The sequence below is a fragment of the Sarcophilus harrisii genome, chromosome 1 (genome assembly GCF_902635505.1).
Source record: "Sarcophilus harrisii chromosome 1, mSarHar1.11, whole genome shotgun sequence".
Classification (NCBI taxonomy): Eukaryota; Metazoa; Chordata; class Mammalia; order Dasyuromorphia; family Dasyuridae; genus Sarcophilus; species Sarcophilus harrisii.
Genome location: NC_045426.1, coordinates 431532782 through 431546209, shown reverse-complemented (window position 1 = coordinate 431546209; position 13428 = coordinate 431532782). Strand labels below are relative to the sequence as shown.

Below are 13428 nucleotides of genomic sequence, written 5' to 3'. Positions count from 1 at the left end.
ATTTTGTATTATAATTCCAAACTAATACAAACTTCCCATTGAGGTGTTAGATGTAAACTAGGACAATTCTATCTTAGAGTTCCCAAAAATAGCAATCCTAAGGAAATGTAAGAAGTATAATATGTGCAGTTCCAAAAGACATAGAATTGTCAACATTTATTAGCATTTAGCTTCTAATACTAGAATTACTGAAATATAATACCAGTTTGTGGGATAAGAATAAAATAATCATGATCATTTCCAGTATCAGGAAACATTTATCATTGTTAGACAGTATATAATTGTTATGAAAACTGAGCCATTGGTACATATTCAAATACAAGCCCTATGTCAAACATAATCACAATAATTTATCAACTTGGTTAATCTAACATGTTTTGGGGCAGAAAACCCAAAACATGCTGAACATATTCCAAATTCAACTTTGGAAAGTAAGAATATAGTGTATATGCAGGAGTAAAGAATAAAAGGAGTTCAGGAATAAGAAAAAATATATGTAGAGAATAAATCAGCAAAATAGAAGTTAGACAATGTAATTAAAGCTACTGCTGTCTAATAATACAATTAAACTTTTTCTTGCTAATTCTAAATAAAATTATTTAATCCAAGTTAGGTTATTTTTCAAACTCTCAAGCTATCTCTTTTATGTAACATCGTCATTTAAGATTATATTTATTAACATCTTTTGTTAATGTTAATTAACATTAATAATTAACATTGTTAATTAACATAATTAACAAAAGATGTTAATGAAAACAATTAGTCATAGTTGAGCCGTAACTTTTACACCGTCTACACTACCATGACATTGGGGAAAATCCTCAACTTATATATTTAACAAGAATTCATTGGATAAAAATGTATTAAGGCACTTGCTTTTTGTCAAAGACCGTACTAGAAATTGGAAACCCAGACAGAAATTCAGCAGTGCCAACCTGCAAGGAACTTGTGTTCTATTAAATATAAGTTCATATTCTATAATATATATAAATGTCTGTTAAATATAAGTATATATACACATGTAAGTATGCATATGTGTAGGTAGGTACATGTTATCCCTTATATTAATGGCTGTGCATCTGGGGGAAACAGCTAACTAAACCAAGGTGAACTCTTCCTTTTCATATTAAGAGGGCTTAGAATTTCTCTTCCCTTTTCTTTCCATTTTATCTTCAATTTAGAAAGACCCCACTGATGCCAGAGATCTTCCCCTGACACTTACCTCTGGTCATTGACAATCCAGGGAGGAATAGGCAGTGGTTAGGGACAATAAAAGGTAAATTCTCTATGCCCCAGCTCCTTAAGCTTAACACCTTTTAGCCTGTGGCCCTGTCTTAAATCTGAGCCAAGGTGTTTCTGGCAGTGCTCATTCATGTATAGTGCAAAATGCACCTGTTGTGTGCTTGAAACCAAATTGCATGAAGTCACACAATACAAAATGAACAAGCACTGCCAGAAATACCTTGGATTCATTATGTGTTTGATTTGGAATTAATTTTTGATCTTTGCTTTCAAAAACCATTTATTGTCAAATTTTTCACAACTCCCACTTTCAATTACATGTAGGGTTTTGACCCACACTGTAAGAAGCTTTGCCCTATGTAACCCTTCTCTTTACCTCTACAACAGAGGTAAAGAAACTCTTTTCTGCCAAGGGCCATTTGGATATTTATAACATCATTCACTGGCCACACAAAATGAACAACTTATAGAACTTGAGCAATGGGAGATTGTACCTGGCTTTCAATTCATCATTGCCTCAGCAAATGATTTCTGCCAGACATTCCCCATCCCTGCACTAGAATAAAGTCTCCCTGCTGAGTGAAGTGAGCAGAACCAAGAGAAGAGTGTACACAGTCACAAGATTATATGATGATCAACTGTGATGGACTTGGCTCTTCTCAATGAGTTGATTCAAGGTAATTCCAATAGATTTGGGATGAAAAGAGCCATCCACATCAAAGAGAGCACTAAGGAGACTGAATATGGACCAAAACCATATAATTTTTTCATCTTTGTTGTTGTTTATTTGTTTGCTTGTTTTTTCTCTTGTGTTTTTTCCCTTTGCAATGAATATGGAAATATATTTAGAAGAATTGTACATGTTTAACCTGTATCAGATTGCTTGCTGTCTTGGAGAGGAGGAAGGGAGAAGGAGAGGGAGAAAAATTTGGAACACAAGATTTTGCAAATGTCAGTGTTGAAAAATACCTTTGCGTGAATTTGGAAAAATAAAATACTATAGAATATAATCTCCCCAAGGGTAAGTTTCTATTTCCTTTTTGTGCTTTTTTATTTAGCACAATGCCTGCCTACAGCCACAACTCTATATTAGGCCTTTATTACCTTATCACCTCACCTCTAAACTACTGTAATAGCTTTCTAAACAGTTTTCTTGCATCAAAGTTTCCCTCCACTGCAATATATAGGTATATATATATATACATAAATATATATATATATATATATATAATATACGCACATATGCATATATACACACATACATATATATATACATGTATATATATATATATATATGTATGTTTGTATATATCTTTGTGTCTGTATGTATATGTGTATGTATGTATTACATTCGGCTTCCAAGGTGACTTTTCTAAAGTATAGGTCACCAGATCACTCGTGTATAAAGTGCTAATTATACAATAGGATTAAAGGGAGTAACCTAAATGTAAGAAAAAAAGTTCAATTTGCTTCAATTGGACATTATTATTTCTAGAATCACACACAAACTTCTATTCATAGTCAGATACTTTCCTACCTTTCCAGCCTTCTTACACTTCATTCCCCACCATGCAGCATATATCCCAATAACCCTGACCTAGTTGTAGTTCTCAAATGCAACTCTCCTATCTCTTGTCTTTCCACTGCACCACACTGTTCATGCCTTTTCACTAAGTAGCCTTCCTTCCTGGAGTTCCCTCTTACCTCCATTTTTGGTTTCTTTGACTTCATTAAACACTATCCAAACCCACCTACCTCAACATAACTTTACCTGGCTCCCCAGCTGCTAATGCCTTCCTCTAGGGCTACAGGTAACTTGTAACTTAATTGTTTATGTGTTGTCTCCCCCATTAGCATGTAAGTTCTTTAGAGGCAGTGACTGTGTATTTCTCTATATCTCTGGCATATGGTAGGCACTTAAAAAATGTTTATATTAGAGAAAGAGAGAAAATATATAATATAATAATTATAACATTTAATATAATATACATATATTTATACTAATCACAAATTTTTGCTAACAAATATAGTTTAATTATAAACCACTTTCACATTGTGATTCAATTGAGAATAAAGAATCTAGGCCCATAGTGTATTTTCACCTTGGCTATCTGAATGATGTGCTAAGTTTGAAGATCATAAAGAACAGAAAAATAATGATCTGTGTAACCATTTTTGGTTTGCAAAAGCTCATTATGTTTTATCTTATTTGAAATCCTCACCAGTGTGCTCTTACAAATCAGCCAACATGACATCATTAACTCTTAATCAGAAACCTTTAATAAACAGAAAGTAAAGCAAAACTAATTTAAAGAGGTTATTTCATTATAACCCAGGGACATACTTTTCTTCCAGTGTACACAGTATCCTAGGGAAAAAGTGAGTATAAATTTTCCAAAACCGTAGCAAACAGAGACATGAGTAGGGAACACATTGCCCAGGGCATCTCACCACTGTAGAGTGCAAGACATGATGTCTATTGTTTCCTTTAGGAACTGTCAACCACAAGACAAAGATGAATTTGGTCTCTTCTCTTCTGGGCCTCTTTATTTTCTTACTATACTCAGGTCAAATTCTTTTCTGGTTGATTTATTAATGTTATAAGGGAAACAGAACCTTTAGCCTAAGAACTGCTGAATTTTGCTAGGTATGCTTCCTTGACTGTGTGCTGGATGGTGCTCCCTTGTAGGTAACATTGTGTAATGCCTTTTAGTGTAGCTCATCCAAGAACAATGCTTTTTTCTTCCAAGCATCAAAGCCTTTCTTCCATTCAGTTTTTCTAAGCAACCAAGTTTTTCCCACAAGTTTCTCTAAGGAATGTAATTTCTCACTGATCAGCTCTATCAAGCAGCAAATGACAGTGGAGATTCTGAAGTCTTAATAGCTCTAAGATTGTTTCTCAGATTCATTGAGAAATATGGCCTTGTCCCTGAGAGGTCTGGTTTTATCAACACTATTACTCAAAAGAAAGAAAAATATATTTTTGTCAGCCAAGCCACAAAAGGGCAATATACAGTCATCCCATAGTTACCAAATAGTTCTAGGTATCATGGCTTCATTTTTTTTTATCTTAAAGTCTTCATTTAAGATATAAGTTAAATAGATGAGAGGAAGTTAGGCACTTGGGCTACCTTTACTCTGATGGGGTATCTTCACTCTGTGAAAGTTCTTTTTCATTATTTCTACTACAGCTAATTTTTTTCCCCTTACAATTAGTAAAATTGTTCTAGTTAGAAAGGGGAACTATGTTACATAATTTGAACTATAGTTATCCTGAAGAAGAATGTCACTTATATAAAAAGATTTTAGTGATATTCTTTTTAAACTTAGTCTCCCAATTTTTTTTAGTGTTCTCCCCTATCTTACCACTTAAATTACTATAGATTTTCTTTATATGAATTTTACATTTACTTATCTGACTATATGCCATATCTGCCAATAGAATGCAAACTCCATGAAGGCAGAAACTTGATTTTATTTTTATCTCATCTGCCTACCACCTATTCATGAAAAGTAAATATGCATGTAAGAATCATAATAATTTATAATGAAATTTTCTTCTAGAGAATTCCTTTTGCAACAAAAAGATTAGTACTTTATTAATTTTCCCTTCGTGAGGAACAAAATTTTAGCTATCTTTCTCATTTATTACTAATAAATAACTTCCAAGACAAGCATTTTTTTCTATTTGATTTATTAAATTGTCTCAACACTACATTAAAAATGCTTAAACATATTTTATAAAATGGTTTCATATTATTCAACAATGGATAAATGTTAGGTTAACATTTGATATCTACTAAATCATCTCTTTAAATTGTATTGTATTATTTGTTAAACAGAGACTATTCTAGTCCCTACCCTGGGACTGCCTAGCATTGTAACCTTGAACAAGTCAATTCAGTTCCATGGGCCTCAGCTTCTTATTTTATTAAATGAAGGACTAAAAGAAATACCTAAATACTTTCTGGGTTCTGATAAACTATGACCAGATTTCTAATAAAATCCAGGCACAATGAAATGATATTGAAATAAAACAAGTTTTGAATTGGTGTAGGGAATGATTTCCCATTTTAGTGCTCAATATGGGTCCTGGGAATCAGTATACACTCTTTTGAATGAAGTAAAATCCAAATGAGATATATTATGTCTGCTCAATCAAATGAAATTGTTATTTTGTTGACATATATTACCTAGCAGATCACTAAAATTGTATTGACTCTGCTTTTTCCTTAAGTGGTTTTATAGCCTGAATTATCTGGATAATTCCTTCCATTTAATTTCATATTTATAGAGAAACAATATGGTATTGCAGATAGAATTTTTTATTTATACTTAAGGAGACCTATGTCAAAATTCTTCTAGTAATACTTATTAACTATATGACAATATATAAATCACTAATTCTCTCTGTGTCTTAATTCCTCATTTGTGAAGTGCTGATAATCACACCTGTAGTGCCTACCTCATTGAGTTTCTGTAAAGATCAAATGAAAAAATAATTTTACTTAGACACTAAAGTGTGCATACAGGAGAGACAGAATGAGAAAGAAAGAGAGACAGAGACAGACAGAAATGCTCTTTAATCATGGAGGGATGGGGAGAGGGAGAGTATCTTAGAAGGCATCTACACCTATGATTTCATTACTTGTAGAGAACTCCTAGCATAGAGAATCCATGCAGAATAGTCATTCATCTGTAACTTTAAGTCTGGTAGAGTTACTGAGACACTGAGAGATTAAATGACTTACCTATAGCCACATAATTAGCATGTTTTAGAGACAGGATTTGAACCTTGGTCTTTTGAATTCCCAAGTTTATCCTCCATTGCCTATACCATACTTCTCTTCCCTAATCATTTAATAATCATAAATGCAAATTTGAAAATAGTTCAGAAATATTTCTGATCATAAGAATACCTAATAATGCTAAATTATTTTTATAAGTTTACAAATAAGAACAAATTATTTCACGTGTTATTGTAACTTTACAATTATACTTTTATAGGTCTGAGGTTTAAAAATGAGGGTGTTTTGTCTTTCTGCTTTAAAACTTTCCTTTTATTTTTATTAGATGAAAGCAAATTGTTTGCCACAGCATTGTCCTATTTTGCTGTCATGTTTGAGACTCTAATACTTTTGTCATTTGTTTATAAATGGGAGAGAATGAAAAGCCAGCATTCATGATCAAGATGATTTGTTTTAATATCATCTCAGCTACCAGAAAGCTATAGACAAATTACCTAGTTCTCAAGGGGGAGCCATGGAATACAATTAGCTTCATTTCATATTAAGCCAATTATTCCTAAGTGTTATTCTTGAAGAAAAATGTCATTGATTTTCACCTTTCTTCCTGAGCTTTCAAAACCAATAGCAAAGAACAAGCCCTCGCTCCAAAAGAATTAGACTGGCTGGGAGTATTGCAGGGAGGTGGGTGGGTCAGTAAGCACAGTCTTGTAGTTGTTTCTAAATAGCAAGAAAACAGTAATGCCTTCTTTCTAACACTACTTCAATGAAACTCTTTCAGTGCTAATCAATGACAGGTAAATGCTTTGAAGCTTTACAGACAGAAAATAGAGCTTCAATAAATAATTTTAAAATCTGTCTCTCTTCTCTAAATAATTATTGGCTTTTATATACACGCGTAACGGGCTAGCAAAGGAAGGGTGAAGGAAAGGCTAGTGTGAGAAATGTCTCTGGAGGTAATGGGGTGTACACAGAAACTGCAGGGTATTTTTTCTCCCTAACAAGATGGATAGTTACTTAACAACCATTAGCCCCTCAGAGGCATCCAGGGAGGAATCAGAATCCATTAAATTAATTTAGGTCTGCCAGAGCTTTGTCTCAGGAAAGAGAAGGCTCAACAAACTCCCAGTACTGAAATTTGAAAAACTTTCAAATGAGAAAATATTTTTAAAGATAGAAAAGTAGAAATGATCTTAGTTATATAATGAACTGAAATCTCTTCCTATGTTCATTGACTACTGTACAAAGGAAGAGATTGTGATCCCTGACTAACATGTCCATGAAAACTACATATCAGTGACCCCCAAACCAAAACTAATGATAACTTGGGATCAATCATCGAATATTTATTAATGCTTATTCTATGATAGGTACTGGACTAAGTACTTGGTTAACCTGGATTTCATCCCAAGTGTCAATTTCATCTTTTCATTTTGAACATATATTAATGTTGGAAATATTTTAAAACACTTAAATATCTTTAACATATTGGATTATTTATACAAGTTTTTTTTTCAGTAAATCCAGGCCTCCATATGAAAACAATTAAACCTTTACATAAATAGAGATATATACATATAGATGGTTAGATATATACCCACATATTCAATGTGACATATTTAAATTGCAACTCTCTGAAAAATAAGTGTTTATTTTAAAATTTTCTTCTCAGCAGATATAAATGATACAGACAGAATCATGGAATTTAGCATGAGAAGAAATCTCAGTGCTTTCTAGTCTAGTTTACTCTATAATATATGTAACTAGTAGCCATCTAGCTAAAGACCTTCAGTGAAATGGACCCATCACCTTTTAAAAGAGCCCATTCCACTTTTAGACAATTCTAATTGTAAAAAAATTTTCCTGACATCAAGCCTGACGTCTCTTTCCAACTTCAGAGCATCATAGATTTGGACCTTCAATGGACTCCAGAGAGGTCTTTTGGTTCAACTCCTTCAATTTACATATCAGGGCCTGAGTTTCTAGAAGCAACCAGATGGCCACTGGGCCTGGAGTCAGGAAGACCTGAGTTCAAATATAACGTCAGACACTTACTATGTGATCCTGGGCAAGTCATTTAACTTCTGTCTTAATTCCCTGAATTGTAAAATGATTAAAATAATAATATCTATCTCCTAAATAAGATAATATTAGCAAAGAACTTAATACAGCGCCTGACACACAGCAGATTTGTTTCCTTGTTCCCTTCTTACCTTCCCAAAAAGACTAGCTTAAGGTAGAAAGAAGTAAAGCTATCTATTACTTCAAACTCTGCCTTCTAAAGCCAAATAAAACAAGTCTAATGTCTCTTTCACAATGCATATGCATAAATCCACATCTATAGTTTAAAATCCACATATGTCTTATCCACAATAATCTTTCCCTACTTCAAGGTCATTTCTTTCTCATCCACTTAGTGTAAAGTCAAAACATGGGAAATAGTGTTAGACACACTGTCCTATTCCAGCTTTACAAGAAAGCCCACTGAAGAAGAAATTGCTCCCTTGGCCACTCCTCTAGGTGACAGCTAGATAGTGTAATGGATAGAGTACTGGGCCTGGAGTCAGGAAGACAGGAGTTCAAAATCTGGCCTCAGATGCTTACTAAGTGTGTAACCTTGGGTACGCCATTCCACCATATTTACTTCGGTTTCCTCATCTGAAAAATAAATTGGAGAAGGAAATGATAACTCCAATAATTTTGCCAAAAAAAAACTCGTAATTGGGTTATGAAGAGTTGGGCAGGACCGAACCACAACAACCACTCCTCTTAAAGTAGAAAAAGGAAAAGAGGAGTCAACATAAAATCCAGAATCTTCAAGTTAGTAAAGAACATAGTGACCATCTAATCCAATCCAGATTTGACCAAGAACATTTAAAAGGAGCAGTTATCCATCTATTTGCTTAAACCATTCCAGTGAAAGGATACCCAAGGAAGTTCTCCATTCCTCTTTTAGATAGCTCTTAATTATTAAGGAAATGCTTCTTAAATGAAGTCTAAATCTTCCACTCAAATGATCACTCATTGCTCCTACCTATGTGATCAAGTAAAACACATGTTCCATTTGATAGCTCTGAAAACTGAATTGAATTAATAAATGTTTGTTTCCTTCCTTCCTTCTGTCCTTCTTTCTTCCTTTGTTCTTTCCATCCTTCCTTTCATCCCTTCCTCCTTCCTTCCTTCTTTTGTTCCTTCCTTTCTTCCTTCTTTCCTTTCTTCTTTCCTTCCTTTCTTGCTTCCTTCTTTCCTTTCCTTCCTTTCCTCCTTCCTTCCTTCCCCAAAAGACTTGGAGATTTGGGTAGAAAATAACAAAGCTATCTATTACTTCTAACCGTGCCTTCTAAAACCATCATGCATGTCACGTTCTTAGCCTAAGTCATCTCTGCTCCTGGCTAAATACCCCATTTAATTCTAATAAAATTCATATGATGTGATCTTAAGGTGTTACATCATCATGGTATAACTTCTAAATATATTGTAGCTTTTCAATGTCCTTTCTAGAAAACAGACCAGACTGAATACAAAGCCAGCCATCAGACTATTTCACCTCTCTAGTATACATACTATGCCTCTTTTAGTGAAGCCTTAAGATTGAGACAGTTCTTTTGTGTGTAGGTTCATCATGCCATACCTTTAATTTACATTGAATTTGCTTATCATCCAACAAAGTATCCAGTCTTTTTGAATGAGATCATGTCTTCTCCATCTTGAAATTATTATTAATTAATAATATTATTTTAAACCAAAAATAAAGCTTTAAATTTGTTTTTACTAAATTTCATCTAATTATATTCATCCCAAGGTTATATCTAGGTTATTGATAACTTTTTTGGAACATGCCTCCATCATCCCTCATTTCACTTGTCCCTTCCTTGCTTCATCTGAAAGTTAAGCCTTTATTCAAGTCTTTGATTTAAAAAGTTAAATTATACATAGCAAAAGATAGACTTGAAAAAACTCCAGTAGGAACTGCTTTGTAAATGGACCCCAAACTAGATTCTCTTTAGATATGAACATGTAACCAATTCTGAATCTATCTCCTCATCCTACTGCCTAGACTTGCATCTTTCCATATTTTCTATAAAGAGATCATGAGAGATTTTGCCAAACACTTTGCTAAAATTCCCAATAAATTATTATTTGTCTGTAGTATTCCTCCAATTTTCCCTATCCACAAAGGGAGTGGTCTCTTCTTGATGAAATCATACAGACTCTTTGGGATCTCCCTTCTTTTTCTAGGTGGTCACTGACCATTCCTTTGCCATACATTCTAGAATTTTGCCTGGAATTGAAGTTCAATGGTTGATTTGTATCTTACAGACACCAGTCTTTGCTTTTTCTTAAAAAAAAAAAAAAAAAAAAAAAAAAAGACAGTATTTGCCCCTCTCCAGTCCTGTAGCACCTCTGCTATTTTCGAAAATCCTTAAAGAATTACTGACAGTACTTTGGCTTGCCATTTCTTTTTGTAACTCACCTATACCTAGTGACTAGCAGTGATCTAGTCACTTTTTTTTTGTCATTTGTTATTGTTTAGTTTTTGTGTATATTCAGCATGGCATAATGATTAGAGTTCTAGACTTGGAGCCAGGAGGAACCAGGTTCTGATAAGTCACTTTACTCAGTTTCTTCATCTGTAAGTGGGGGATAAGGTGGACATGTAATATACTTTATAGATTTAAATCTATGATCCAGAAATTATTCTCCTAGTTAAAAAGAAAAAAAAAATCAGTTGAGTTGTTTTGTATTCCTTTATCACCTCTCTTATTGCTGGGACTAAAGATTAAGTTCCTTTTTCCAGTCTTAGTGTATAGTTTCACTTTTTTCTTGAGCTAGAGAAAATATAAAATGAGTAATATAATCTTGGTTGGAAAATGAGGGAGGTGTGGTGACTACTAACCACAAACTACAAGTTCACCTTTAAAGTGAGCTTTCTGGTTACAAAAGGAATCAGCTGTAAAGACTTTTGGGGTAATCTCACTTTGGCAGATAGATGTTGCCAGCAGTACAAATTTGGGTGACAAAAGTTTTGGAGAAATTAACTAGTCAAATACCCTGCTTTGATTAATTAAATTATGTTTAATACAAATTTCTGTAAATTTTTTAATCCTTTATTCTGTAATAAAAAATCAGCTCTGTAAATCACCTGCTTTGATTAATTAAATTATGTTTAATACAAATTTCTGTAAATTTTTTAATCCTTTATTCTGTAATAAAAAATCAGCTCTGTAAATCACCCTAGTCTCTGACATTTGATATGCAAATGTTAACTTTGTAAATAAAATCATAAATGTTCTATAACTTTGTACCTCAGTTTCTTCCTATTTCAGAGAGTTAATTTTAACAATTCTCTCATCTACTTCATGCATTATATTATCCTTTCTTTGATTTTCCTCTTCCTTCAATATATCTTTTTTTTTTAAAGCTAACCCAAGGATTTCATCCTCTAGCTTCACATGAAGATTTCAGAAGTTTTCCTCTTCTTAGAAATCAACACATTTTGAAAAGAGGACTAGGTTAAGAATCTAGAGTACATAGATATAAATCTGGCTTCACTTCATTCTAATTTGGTGACCTTGACCATTTTTTTAAATCTTTCCAGCATTATTTATCTTAGATGTCAAATGAAGAAGTTGGAGTCATGATCTTTAAGGTCCTTTCCAGCTCTAAATTCTATAATTTTTCTAATTGAGAGGTCATCACATTCTCCAATACTTAGGTCAGAATATCAGCTTTAGTGACTGTCAGAAGAAAATGAAATATAAAGAATTTTTTGATTGCTTTGATAATTCTGTTCTCCTATATGGACAAAACTATTGTCAGACAAGTGATTAATGAATGTAACAGAGGTTTTCCTTTAAAAAAAAATCTTCAAGGTAACAGAATGTGCAACTTTTAATGGCAGGATGAGGGTATCCTAAAAAATGATAAATTATGCTTCAATCTTTCCTTCACTTAGTCTTAAATCCAAATCTATCTGTGTGTGTGTGCTACAACAACAAAGTAATAGATTTTATATTAAATATATATGTATATCTTCTCTCAGTTTCTACAGATAAAGTGATCTGAAGTCATACATGATGCCTGTACATGACGAAAAGAGAAACTGTGACCACCCTCCCCCAGAAATGTGAACTGCGGTTTCTTACTGAATAGCAACATCTTCAATCAAATTTGTATGAAAACTCAAGTAAACAAAATGGACATTATTGTTCTACCTTAGAAACTCCATTTCTTATATGTTTTGAGCTGTACAATTGTCAGATTTTTATGGTTTAGATTGTAAAACTGTGCTTTTTTTTTTCTTCTGGCAAATTATTGGTCTATTTTTTTTTTTTATTTTGATGTCTTAAAGGCCAGTGTACTGTATGATAATGTGAAGGACATATATAAAAGGTAAGGGAGACACTGTATACAAATGTATATTTGTAAAAGCTATTTTTATGATTAGCATGTTTTGCTGTTTATTATATTTAAAGTCAGGTGATATCGCAATTATCTGTTTAAAGCTTAATTCTAACAATATCATGTTATGATTAGACATGTTGTATGCTAGTTCTCATTACTTTTCATTTTTAGACTTTCTAGTTAAAACTTCAGTTCATAAGCATAAAATACCAATGCAAAGTTATATTTCTGTTCTCTATATGCACTGTTGGAAATGCTGAAGAATGCAAATTTTTCAAACAAGATATGAATCATTCAAACTTATCATTTTCACCTGATGTCTTTAAAATGAGCATGCTCAGCTCCCCTAGTCAGGGACAAGCCAATTATTAACAATCTTTCTGAGTGATACCTCAGTCAGAGGTACAGACACACTCTAAGAAATGACCATACCAGTGCAAATGATATCCCCATTTCCTCTCAAGTGAAATGACGGTTCTTTCCTCAAATCCAAAATTTTAAATGAGATTTGACACTTCATTCATCTTCTGATCATAGGAGATTTCCATTATTCAGTATCCCAAATGTTCTCCAGATGCTATAGCTATTGTCTTGTGCTATGGACATGGAAGAGTCCATGTTTACAGAGACTGTAGGAGAATTCAACATATAATTTCTTAATAAATATTGTTTCTTTTCAAACAAATTTGATGTGTTACTTTTCTTTATTTTTGAGCTGTTGTTAGTTTTGATACTGATTTCCTTTCCACTGCCGTTTTACAGAAAAACAACACAAAACTGAGAACAGTGTCACTATCCAACTGTCAATAGAGCTTATGGAGTCTAAGAAATTTCATCTTCACACAGAAAAATATTTTGGAAAAGATAAACCCTCTATTTAAAAAATAAAGTTATAAATTCTAATTATTGATTCAATAATACAGTAAGAATTTATTCAGTAGTACCTACCTACTGTGTGCCAGAACTAATACCTACTATGTACCAGATACTATACTAAGAGGTGGAAACAAACAAACAAACAAAAAAACACACAACA

At 33.0% G+C, this 13428-nt stretch overlaps 1 protein-coding gene across 10 annotated transcripts in view; it reads left to right on the top strand.

Moving 5' to 3' along the window:
• RALYL (RALY RNA binding protein like) overlaps positions 1–13071 on the top strand; it is an 803768-nt gene extending 790697 nt beyond the window's left edge. For all 10 annotated transcript variants that reach the window (XM_031946220.1, XM_031946214.1, XM_031946217.1 and 7 more), the window contains one exon: positions 12031–13071. In XM_031946220.1, coding sequence (XP_031802080.1) covers positions 12031–12053 — 23 coding nt within the window. In that variant the 3' untranslated portion in view covers positions 12054–13071. The remainder of the gene's footprint in view (positions 1–12030) is intronic.
• Positions 13072–13428: the final 357 nt, after the last annotated feature.